General features: G+C 44.5%; 2 protein-coding genes across 2 annotated transcripts in view; one reads left to right on the forward strand and one right to left on the reverse strand.

Moving 5' to 3' along the window:
* Window positions 1–2,209, forward strand: part of MEGF6 (multiple EGF like domains 6) — a 41,201-nt gene extending 38,992 nt beyond the window's left edge. Inside the window, exons 28-30 of the mRNA XM_032238813.1 lie at window positions 992–1,120; window positions 1,212–1,340; window positions 1,887–2,209. Of these exons, the coding sequence (XP_032094704.1) occupies window positions 992–1,120; window positions 1,212–1,340; window positions 1,887–2,095 (467 nt within the window). The 3' untranslated portion in view covers window positions 2,096–2,209. The remainder of the gene's footprint in view (window positions 1–991; window positions 1,121–1,211; window positions 1,341–1,886) is intronic.
* Window positions 2,210–8,680: 6,471 nt separating this feature from the next.
* Window positions 8,681–11,786, reverse strand: ARHGEF16 (Rho guanine nucleotide exchange factor 16). Its single transcript, XM_032238817.1, has 3 exons — window positions 11,632–11,786; window positions 9,774–9,875; window positions 8,681–9,104 (listed from the first exon to the last, which is right to left on the reverse strand). Exons 1-3 carry the CDS (start codon window positions 11,768–11,770, stop codon window positions 8,965–8,967), a joined length of 381 nt encoding a protein of 126 aa, XP_032094708.1. The 5' UTR covers window positions 11,771–11,786; the 3' UTR covers window positions 8,681–8,964.
* Between the last annotated feature and the right edge of the window lie 331 nt (window positions 11,787–12,117).

Below are 12,117 nucleotides of genomic sequence, written 5' to 3' on the forward strand. Positions count from 1 at the left end.
TTGGCAGTGGTTTGCTCTCCAAACTTGCTTCTTACTTCATTCCTGACAGACAAGGTAATATCAAAAAAATTCATTTATTCTTTGTCCTATGCCACTGATGATGTTATCTCGTCTGGTAATGAAATGTTCAGGAAACGAAATGGGAACGAGCAAAACCCCCGTCAAAAAGGAAGTGGGTTCTCCAGCGGAACTCCAGGAGACAAGAGTCCATACAAACCTAAACCAGGATTGAAACCGCAGCCAAAATCTAAAACCCGAGCGGTTTCCGTTTTTTTTCTATTATTTCAAAATCCGCATCCTTGCTTAAACCAGCATTCTTCCAACTTTGGCAACTTTAAGACGGGTGGATTTCAACTCCCAGAATTCCAAAATGGGGAAGGGGGGGGCTCCAAAGCGGAGCTGGTAGTAGATTCGGAGAGTGAGGAGGTTGGGGAGGAAGATGGGCCAGTCCTGGAGTCTGGGGAAGGCTCTGATGAGGGCTCTGTGTCGGAGGCAGAGAGGGGGGCCAGGGCCGTGTGCCAGTTATCAGCTGCCTTCGGAGTCAGACATCAGTGAGGCAGAAGAACGGCTGGAGCCTGTTCCCAGTTTGCACATGCACAGAGTTGCCAGACGAAGGGGAGACCTAAAGAACAGGGGTCGACTTGGGAGGAAGGCCACAGATGGACGGTGAATGGCCCCTCCCAGAGGGGATAAAAGAGGAGCGACTGGGGAATGGAGTTTGCAGGAGACCATTAGTTCGTTTAATTGGTTTGTGATTCTCCGAAGCTCCTGGCCGAGTTTTGCAGAGATCGGCCTGGCAGCTCTCCAAGCCAGATAAGGTCTGTGTCCGTAAATCCTCCCTTGAAAGACTTTGCTGGATGTGAAGGAGTGGAATTCACAGGAAATTAATAAAAGGGATTTTTGTCGGGACGAGGAGTTGGCTTCCGGCTCTCGGGAAGCCTTGCTCAAAACACCTTCAAATATGTAATATAAAGGGGAATTCTCCCCCCAGGATGCCCTCCGGGGAAATATGGGTCCAACTGTCAGCTGAACTGTACTTGCCAAAGCAACGGGATTTGTGATCCGGCCACGGGGATCTGTCGGTGCGGGAAAGGCCAGTACGGGAATCAATGTGAACACGGTAAGCCCGCAACGATTTTGTCCGTGGATTGTCTTAGGTGTTTCTTTTTACGCATTCTTTTTTTTTTTCCTTTTGATTTCCCCCCTTTCAGCCTGCCCAGCTGGATTCCACGGGATCGCCTGTCGGGAGCGATGCAGCTGCCAAAACGGCGCCTCGTGCGATCCGCGATCCGGGGAGTGTCTTTGTCGGCCGGGTTTTGGCGGCCGCTACTGCGAAAAAGGTTCGTCGAATTCCCGCGTCTTGGCCGATTCCCCGAAGTTAACGAAGATGTGATGCTTAAATCATGGTTATGCACTCCTTTTCAACGCTTAAAATGAGTAACTTTATTCGTGTTTTTTCCCCTTCCTGCCGCGCGCCTTCTTCCTTTTATGCTGTGTCTTTTTTGGGCAATCAGGAGGGGAAAACTAACATTGGTTTAGCGGTTTAGCATTTTGTATTTTTTTCAGAAGTTGTGAGTGCTCCAACACTGGAAGTTTTAAAGAAGAGATTGAACAATCATTTGTCTGAAACGGTTTAGGGTTTCCTGCCTAAGCAGGGGGTTGGACTAGAAGACCTCCAAGGCCCCTTCCAACTCTGCTATTCTGTATTTTTTCTTTCTTTCTTTCTGCTTTATTCTTCCTTTCCCCCGCAATATGGCTTTTGGGTGCTTTAATTCCAATTCTACGCTGACTTTTCTACGGAAATTGGGAGACAGTCACTTCACATACGAGCTGCAAGAATTTAAAATAGTTCAGAAAAAAAAACGGCACGGCCTTTTCGGTTACAGGCTGCGACGCAGGGAGATACGGAGAAAAATGCCAACGGGCGTGTGATTGCGAAGGAGAAGCCCCGTGCGAGCCCTCCACCGGCCGCTGTCTCTGCCCTCCGGGGAAAACGGGAGCCAGGTGTGACCTTGGTGAGTGTGCAAATGGATCAGTGGAGAACAATTGCAGTTGGATTGTGGGGGTGGGGGGGAAATGCAATGAGAACAATTAACCAGTGGAACGGCTTGCCACCAGAAATCATGGGTGCTTCATCACAGGAGGGTTTTATAGAAAAGACTGAATAGGCACCTGCCTGAAATGGTGGGCCCCTCCTGCTTGAGCAGGGGGTTAGACTAGAAAACCTCCAAGGTCCCTTCCAGATTCTATTCTATTTATTTCTATTCTGTTCTATTTCTTTTTCTATTCTCTTTCATTCTCTTTCTTATTCTATTCTATTCATGTCTATTCTCTCTTCTCGTCCTATTCTATTCCTTATTCTATTCTATTTCATTCTATTTCTTATTCTATTCTATTCTATTTATTTCTATTCTATTATTTCTATTTTATTCTCTCTTCCTTATTCTACTCTATTCTATTCCTTATTCTATTCTATTTCTTATTCTATTCTATTCCTTATTCTATTCTATTCCTTATTCTATTCTATTTCTTATTCTATTCTATTCCTTATTCTATTCTATTCCTTATTCTATTCTATTCCATTATATTTCTTATTCTATTCATTTCTATTCTATTCTATTCTATTCATTTCTATTTTATTCTCTCTTCTCTTCCTATTCTCTTCCTTATTCTCCTCTATTCTATTCCTTATTCTATTCTTTTATTCTATTTCTTATTCTATTCTATTCCATTCTATTCCTTATTCTATTTTATTTCATTATATTTCTTATTTTATTCTATTCATTTTTATTCTATTCATTTCTATTTTATTTTCTTCCTATTTTCTTCCTTATTCTACTCTATTCTATTCCTTATTCTATTCTATTCTATTTCTTATTCTATTCTATTCCATTCCAATCTATTCTATTTCTTATTCTGTTCTAATTCCTATTCTATTCTATTCCATTCTATTTCTTATTCTATTCTATTTCTATATTTTATTATTCATTCCATTCCAATTTATTCTCACTTGTCTTCTATTCTATTCTATTCTATTCTATTCTATTCTATTCTTTCTATTCTGTTCACTTTGGCTTAGCAAGAGGCTAGGGGGGAAAAAAATACAGATTTCCAAAAGTTTTCTGCAGTTTTGCCAAGAAGCCCAGAGCAATTCCACCGATACACATCACAAAAGGCATCTTGTGATGCTGTTGAGGTTTAACACACTTAAAAAAAACAACCTGCGGTTACCTATTGGAAAAAAATATAAGTGGTCGGGAGAGACTAAATGCCCTCTAAGGGACCCTTTTAGAAGTCCAGGAAGCTGGATTAAGGGGATCGAAGGGGATCGAAGGGGATCCATTCTGCAAGTTCTAAGATCAGGAATTGGGAAAATGGGCCAATGGCAGGTTTGCACACGAATTTAACCCTTCCCTTTCCATGCCTCCTGCTAAATCCAGATTGTCCGCTTGGAAAATTCGGTCCGGATTGTTCTCAGACATGTAAATGTTCCGCGGCCAACGCCTTTTGTGACGCAAAGAACGGACACTGCGTGTGTCTTCACGGATATGTAGGAACGACGTGTCGAGAAGGTAGGTCGGGCTGACAGACGAGCGGGTTGCAAGAACCAGAAAGACAAATCTCAAACTCTCTCCCCTGAAAAGCTAGCTTTCTCGGTGGAGGGAGCCGATGTGTAATAAAATGCCCTTCCCAGGGTATTAAATGCAGAACTGGCCACTTAGGATCTCTTGAGGTGTTATTTCTATGCACTGGAGGGTTGGATTAAACTGTTTTTAATTCCTTTCGTTGACATGCTTACTTCTCTTCCGCCGTGTTCTCACGCTACGCTAAATAAACGAATTGATTTAATGGTGGTTATTTTTTTACACATTTCTATCAAAAAGACGAGGGACACAGTGGCTCAGTGGCTAAGACGCTGAGCTTGTCGATCAGAAAGGTCGGCGGTTCGAATCCCTAGCGCCACGTAATGGAGTGAGCTCCTGTTACTTGGCCCAGTTTCTGCCAAGCTAAAAACACGTAAGAAATGCAAGTAGAAAAATAGGAACCACCTTTGGTGGGAAGGGAACAGCATTCCATGCGCCTTCAGCGTTGAGTCATGCGGGCAACACGACCACGGAGACGTCTTCGGACAGCTCTTTGGCTTTGAAAGAGCACCGCCCCCTAGAGTCAGGAACAATTACCGCATATATGCAAGGGGAACTTCTGCCTTTATCTTATCAAAAAGACGCTCACTGTCTTGCGCAAAATAAACCAGGAAGTGGCACACCATCCTGCTTTTCTGCAGAAAACCTTCTTTATTTCAAGTTCCCGTTCTAGCTGACATCCTTGGCATTTCCTGGTGGTCTTCCATCCCTCCCAGCAGCTTTACTGCTGCGAGAAACAGCCAAGTGAGTGACGTGGTTTTTATCCATGCTGGAAATTTAATCTTTTTTTTCTTCTTATCCAAAGGAGGCCCACCTCAACTGACGACCAGCTCAAGGCAAGAAGCCAGACACAGTGAGTGGTTTCCAGGTCTTCGTACAATTATTGGGGGGTGGGTGGGTGGGATTTAAGGTAAAATGGTAAAGCTTTCCCTTGCACATATGTGCTAGTCGTTCCCGACTCTGGGGAGTGCTGCTCCTCTCCGTTTCAAAGCCGAAGAGCCAGCGCTGTCCGGAAACGCTTCCGTGGTCATGTGGCCGGCATGACTCAACTCCCGAAGGCACACGGAACGCTGTTCCCTTCACACCAAAATTAGTGGTTCCTATTTTTCTCCTTGCATTTTTGACGTCCTTTCGAACTGCTAGGTTGGCAGAAGCTGGGACAAGTCACGGGAGCTCCCTCCGTTATGCAGCACTGGGGATTCGAACCGCCGAACTGCCGACCTTTTCTGATCGACAAGCTCAGCGTCTTAGCCCCTGTGCCACCGTGTCCCTAGTATTTGATGGTGGTGGGGGGTAGAGTAACTCAAACAGATGTAGAGCTTTGCATCAATGTGGTTTAAAAAAAGGCAGGTGGTATATAGCTCTCTGCGCTAGAGAATGGATGGAGTATTTAGAAATAAAATTGAGTAAGTAGACATTTAATTTTTTAGCCTGCCTTTTCAACCTTCTCTCTCTTTCTTGCACACAGAAATGTACTTTTAAATCCCCTTTTGCGGACCATTTCAAAATCCAGAAGTTTTTTCTCACAATTCGTGAGGCTCATGAAACAAAAGGGGGGGGGTTTGCCCACCCACCTCTTCCCTGAGAAACTAACTTTCTACGTGCGGGGAAGGCTTGCAAATCGAAACATGGAGATTTCCAAAGGAATGATTGCTGGTTTATGGATCACTCCTGGGACAATGTTTAATTGCTCTTTTTTTTTTGTTTCCCTTCCAGATTTGACGAAACTATAGATATTTGCTCCAGAGGTGGTTACAAGGACACTATGAAATTTAGCCAACATCTAGCTCACATTTGTGGTTTGGAGGGATTTCCCCCCACCCCCAATGTGAACGTTGCGTGCTCTTTTAAGAAATGCAAGATTTTGGGTGCGGTGGAAATGAATTCGAAAATTCAGGGCCATCCTAAATTGCCTGAATTGTAGCTCTTAAGACTCCGTTTCTCCACTCTCCCCCCCAAAAAAGATTTAAGAGGGTGGGTAGGGGGGGATATCCCCCCCTCCCAAATATAGGGGCTGAGAGAGAGAGAGATCCAAAATACGCACTCCAAAAAATAACAGGCTAAAAGGAAACCAAGTTCCTCTCGCGCGTGGGGGGGGGGGAGGGGGGAGGAATCCTTTGAAAAAGTGATTCAAGAATCCTGAACTTGGTGGGGATGTGTGGACCACTAGATGACCTCCGGGAGGTCCCACGCCTGCAACGGCATGAATTCTTTATTTTATTCGGTTTGGGAAGATCTCGACGGGAAGAAATCGAACTGAACTCATCACGGGCCTTGGGAGAAAAATCAAACTTTTTGACAACTTTGCGAGGAAGACAATATATATTTTAATTTGGAACAAACTTTTCGGGCAATTTTGGGGGGCATGTAATGCCTGGTGTTATTTTTATTTTTTGCAGACGGAGTGCAAAATGAACCCAATTTCTTCCCCTTTTGTGATTCTCTCTCTCTCTCCCTACAAACGGCTCGTTGTAGAAAAAGGGCTAAGTACTATATCCTGCCTTGTATCCAAAAAGAATTATGATTTTCTTAACGTTACCATAATATTTATGTTTGAAACTGAAGCTAAGAACTTTGTGGTTCCTTTTTTAAAATAAATAAATAAATAAATAAATAAAATGAAGTAAAATTCAAAGGGGGAACATTTGCAGTTGATTCATCCTTGATATGGCTGGCAATTTTTTTTAAAATCTTATTTTTAAATTTGTGGGTCTGCAGATTACTAGGAAAATTCTGGAGAAAGTGATTATTATCATTTTAAAAGTTTACAAGGCAAAAGATTTACGAAGTTCAAAGCGAACCGGTCCAAATCTACCGAATACCACCTCTGGTTAGAACCTGTTTGAATACATTGGAAAGTTTACTGATCGTTTTGCTAATTAAAAAAAAATAAAAATTCAGGTTAGTCCCTTGTTAATTGCTTTTTAAAAAAAATAAAATCTGCCAGAACAAATGTGAAAAGAGTCACGTTCTACATTTAGGCAAGAAAAACAAAATGCACAGGGACAGTATAGTTGGTACTTTGTTCAATAGTATTAACCGTGAAAGGGATCTTGGAGTCCTAGTGGACAACCATTTAAATAGGAGCCAGCCGTGGGCAGCAGCTGCCAAAAAAGCCAACACAGTTCTAGGCTGCATCAACAGAGGGAGAGAATCAAGATCGCGTGAAGGGTTAATACCACTTTATAAGGCCTTGGTAATAAGGCCACACTTGGAATATTTGCATCCAGTTTTGGTCACCACAATGTAGAAAAGATGGGGAGACTCTGGAAAGAGTGCAGAGAAGAGCGACAAAGAGGACTAGGGGACTGGAGGCCAAAACATATGAAGAACGGTTGCAGGAACTGGGTATGTCTAGTTGAATGAAAAGAAGGACCAGGGGAGACATGATAGCAGTCTTCCAATATCTCAGGGGTTGCCTCAAAGAAGAGGGAGTCAAGCTATTCTCCAAGACACCTGAGGGCAGAACAAGAAGCAATGGGTGGAAACTAATCCAGGAGAGAAGCAACTTAGAACTGAGGAGAAATTTCCTGACAGTTAGAACAATTAATCAGTGGAACAGAAGTTGCCTCCAGAAGTTGTGAATGCCCCAACACTGGAAGTCTTTAAGAAGATGTTGGATAGCCATTTGTCTGAAACGATGTAAGGTTTCCTGTCTAGGCAGAGGGTTGGACTAGAAGACCTCGAAGGTCCCTTCCAACTCTGCTACTGTATTGTAAATCTGAACCGTCTGCTTCTAACAATCACTTTTTGCTACATTGAATTCAGAAATCCTCGGTTGAAACAAAATCTGCAGTTTTATCTGTGTTGTTGTAACTTTGAATCGTCGCTGAACGAACGGCTGGAAAATCTAGGACTATCTGTAATGGTTTTAGCACTTTTAACGAGGCCCTAAATTCTTTTCGTTCTGATTTTCTTTATAGGTGTATACAGAGTCGGAAGGGACCTTGGAGGTCTTCTAGTCCAACCCCAGTTTCCTCTCGTGAATTCGTCAGTCTGAGAATTCTGGGAGACCCTCAAACACTCTAAAGTCCCAGAACACCCCGAAAATATTATTTCTGCGTCCACCTAAAACAACTCCTTTCGTTGGGCAACTTTCACCAAAAGCCGTTGCTCCAGGTGGTAATTTGAGATTAAGAGCCGTACTACGTGGGAAAAAGACGCAAATCTCTGCTTGTTTTATTCAAGGAATACGTAGGAAAAATAACAACACAACTCACTTGATGGTTCATAGAATCGGAGCAGAAAGGGGAAGAGAAATCATTCAGAGAGAGTGGGATAAGTTTGGAGTCATTGAACAGTTTACGGACGGGGAAAAAAAAAAGGAAAATTATGTACAAGAGTAAACACCGAGGCTGTTAGAACGGAGGGCGGTTTGGGAATATTAACTAAAGGGACCCCTGAGGAATTATGGGGGGGGGGGGAAAGGGGGCAGATGAAGACATCACCAGTCTTAAAAATCCATCGTAAAAATTATTCTGTTCCATGGGTTTTTTTAAAAAAGAAATCTATAAAAAGGGTAGGATTAAATCCAAGGGCTACCAGTTGCTGACCTCTTTGTGTTGTGGCCTGCCAGCGATCAACGGAGCTGGCAGCAGAGTCAGACAGTGAGGAGGATTGGGGAGGAAGATGGGCCGGTCCTGGAGTCTGGGGAAGGCTCTGATGAGGGCGCTGTGTCGGAGGCAGAGAGGGGGCCGGGGCCGTCTGACAGTTATCAGCTGCCTTCGGAGTCAGACATCAGTGGGGCAGAAGAACAGCTGCAGTGTTCCCAGATGAAGGGAAGAACTAAAGAACAGGGGTCGACTTGGGAGTAAGGCCACAGGTGGACGATGAATGGCCCCTCCCAAGGGAAATAAAAGAGGAGCGAAGGGGGAGTGGAGTTTGCAGGAGACCATTAGTTCACTTCATTGGTTCATGACTCTCCGAGACTCCTGGCCAAGTTCTGCAGAGATCGGCCTGGTAGCTCTCCAAGCCAGATGAGGTCTGTGACCGTAAATCCTCCTTCGAAAGACTTTGCTGGATGTGAAGGAGCAGAATTCACAGTCAATTAATAAAAGGGTTTTCTGTCAGGACCAGGAGTTGGCTTCCGGCTCTTGGGAAGCCTCGCTCAGAATCCTTTGCAGCTTTTCAATCCAGCTGGATTTTAGGCAGTGGTTTTCCTACGATCCAATTTGTTAAAAAACAAAACAAAACCAAAACACCAGATTCTTCGTTTGGTCCAGGATACGGCCGGGTATCCGGATTGGCAACTCCCTGGCCCTGAACAGTACCTTCCGGTGCTCTGGCCTCCGAGCGGGTGGAGACGGGGCCCATTCCGTCATCACACGTCGGTCTCGATGCGCAACCGTTCCAGGCGCTGGACGTTGAGTTCGACGGCGTTGCGGTTGGTGATTTCCTGGGCGCAGCCTTGCGGGAACCAGCCCTTCTCTCCGTCCCGCAGGCGCTCCCCCAAATACCAGCCTGGAAGAAGATGGAGAAGGGACTGAGAGATCATCCAAAGGGGCTTTAAAACAAAAATAGAGGCAACTGGATTTTCTTGTTTTTCTTTGAAGAGGTTTCGCTTCTCATCCCAAGAAGCTTCTTCAATGTTTTTCTTTGAGCTCTGAGCTGAAGAAGCTTTTTGGGATGAGAAGTGAAACTTCTTCAAAGAAAAACAAGAAAGTCCAGTTGCCTCTTTTTTAAAATAAAAAGCACCTTTGGGACAACATGACCTGAATATGACTGAGAATCTCCAATTAATAGGTTAAAAAAAAAAACCTGAATTTTCGCTGAAGGTTGTGACTAGGTACAAACAAGCCATTTAAATCCTGGTTTGGAGGAGGCGAAGGACGCCACTACAATCCTCCAATCTAGTTTTTACTCACCCTTGGCAAGTCTTAAGAAGTGTGGACTTCAATTCCCAGAATTCCTCAGGTGGGAGTTGAAAGTCCAACCTCGCTGGCTGGGGGATTCTGGGAGTTGATGCATTCAAATCGTCTTCTAAATGCGAATTTTAGAACAGGAAGTCAGCTGCGACCTGCCTTCATTGCATTAGCGGATAAAAAAAATATTATTCTGGGTTTTTAAAACAAGAAGAATTAATGAATTAATTTCGCCCTGCATCACTGGGGTCTTTCTGAAGCCACTCACCCTCTTCCTGATTCAGGATAAGGACGACGTCGGACTGCTGGAGTGAAATCTCGTCCGACTGCTTAGCCAAATAGGCTCTGGTGATCTCTACCTGTTGGAGTGCTGGGGGAAAAAGAGAGAAAACACACTCGAGCGTTGCCTAATGCTAGACGATATAATAGCGATTTTTAAAAAAATGTATGCCAAAGACTCTGAAAGGAAGAGCGGAATGATCATCAGATCATCAGTATTTCTTATACAGTATTATATTAACACATGTCTCTGCTAAGGAGCTAGACGTTCTACTTCCTCTCCCCACATGAAAGGAACTCTGTTCCAACTGCCAGTTGCCTTATAATAACATGCTCTGATCCTAAGGAGCTAGACGTTCTACTCCCTCTCCCCACATGAAAAGAACTCTGTTCCAACTGCCAGTTGCCTTATAATAACACGCACTGATCCTAAGGAGTTAGACAATCTATTCTCCCTCCCCACCTGAAAGGAACTCTGTTCCAACTGCCAGTTGCCTTATAATAACATGCACTGATCCTAAGGAGTTAGACAGTCTACTCTCCCTCCCCACCTGAAAGGAACTCTGTTCAAACTGCCAGTTGCCTTATATGGGCGTGGCCAGCGCGTGTCTCATCCAGCCTGTGGGCTGGGAGTTTAGACATTCTATTCCCCCTACCACCTGAAAAGAACTCTGTTCTAACTTCCAGCTGCCTTATATTAACACGCTCTGATGCTAAGAAGCTAGACATTCTACTCCCCCTCCCCACTTGAAAAGAACTCTGCTCAAACTGCCAGTTGCCTTATATGGGCGTGGCCAGTGCGTGTCTCATCCAGCCTGGGGGCTGGGAGTTTAGACATTCTACTCCCCCTCCCCCACCTGAAAATAACTCTGTTCCAACTGCCAGCTGCCTTATATTAACACTCTCAGATGCTAAGAAGGTAGATGGTCTACTCCCCCTCCCCACCTGAAAGGAATTCTGTTCCAACTGCCACTTGCCTTATAATAACACGCTCTAATGCTAAGGAGTTACAGATTCTACATTAATTTTCATTAATTTTCATTCATATATATATATATATATATATATATATATATATATATATATATATATATATATATAAAATAAAAAATGCAATGAGTGACCAGCAGAAGGAGCACGGAGCCTATTTTTCTGCGATGGAGAAGACCAGAGGGCCTTCTCCAGTCTCTCTCTCACACACACACATTCCTCTATTTAAATCCTGAGAACAAAAGGTCAGGAACATTTTCTGAACATCCCAAAACGACGCAATCCTTCTCACACTCCCCGTTTCATCCCGCAGAGAACGGATGGATCCCTGGGCTGGAAGTCTCTCTCCCACATGGGCCAATTTTTTTTATTTTTTTTTTGCAAACACGAAATTCTTCGGAGCCGCTTTCCAAATTCTTTGCCGACTTCTCATTTGGACGAAGCAACGGAGGGAGAGAGAGACCAAAAACAGCTGCAAATGCACATCTGGCGCCCCAGAAGAGTAAATCTCCCGCCCTTAAAAAGGATCTTAGCGTCACCAGAGACGGGGGTGGGGGGTGGATGGGGGAATTGTGTTCCCTTTGGCCCCAAAATCACTGCAAATGTGCATTTTTGGCTCTTGGGAGTCCGCAAGCCACCATTCATGGCTTGTTTGGTTTCGGTGAGTTTCCCCCAAAGCTGTGGTTTCAACACAGTGTGACGGGCGAGGCCGGATGTAGGTTAAAAGCGCATAATTGCTCGGAACGCACGGATTAGGAGGAGCCAAGTATCTGTCTTTTATTTTGCAAATGGATCATTTCTTTTTTTCCGGCTGGGCCCGGCGGAATAAAAATTGGTTGGTTTGTTTGTTTTCTTACCTCCTTTTTCTGCTGTGCTGGTTTCTTTTTCTTCTCGGTGCATTAATGCGCTGATCCAGCGGGCCCTGTCACTTCTGCACGGAGCAAAGAGTGGGTTTGTGAGCGGGTCCGAATAAAATTCAACCCCCAAACCCTGCATTTAATCATGGTTCTACAATTTGGATCCAGATTCGGGGGGGGGGGAAGAGAAATCTGGAGGATGTCCCTCTCTTTCTCCCCCCCCCCCAATCCCAATTCAGAATAACATCCACCTTTAAGGGGGTATCACAAATTGGGTTCGGATTTCAACTTCCTCCTCTGCTCTGGGATCTCTTAGTGGTCTCCTATTCGTGTAGAAAACCAGGCTTAGCTTTCCCGAGTTCAGTCAAGGATGGGGCAGCTTGGAAAGGCAAGGAGAATCTCTCCGTTATGGGGTCAAAACGAAAAGCCGAGCCAATCTCGGTTTAATGGGCTGATCCTTGCTTCGTCTTGGCCACCCAGGGCCCC

This window comes from Thamnophis elegans, unplaced genomic scaffold (genome assembly GCF_009769535.1).
Source record: "Thamnophis elegans isolate rThaEle1 unplaced genomic scaffold, rThaEle1.pri scaffold_93_arrow_ctg1, whole genome shotgun sequence".
Classification (NCBI taxonomy): Eukaryota; Metazoa; Chordata; class Lepidosauria; order Squamata; family Colubridae; genus Thamnophis; species Thamnophis elegans.

Coding starts and splice junctions, on each gene's coding strand:
- ARHGEF16 (XM_032238817.1), bottom strand. CDS start 11,770: ATGCAGGGTTTGGGGGTTGAATTTTATTCGGACCCGCTCACAAACCCA. Junction 9,876..11,631: donor CAGCACAGCAGAAAAAGGAG/GTAAGAAAACAA, acceptor TTTTTCCCCCAG/CACTCCAACAGGTAGAGATC. Junction 9,105..9,773: donor TATCCTGAATCAGGAAGAGG/GTGAGTGGCTTC, acceptor ATCTTCTTCCAG/GCTGGTATTTGGGGGAGCGC.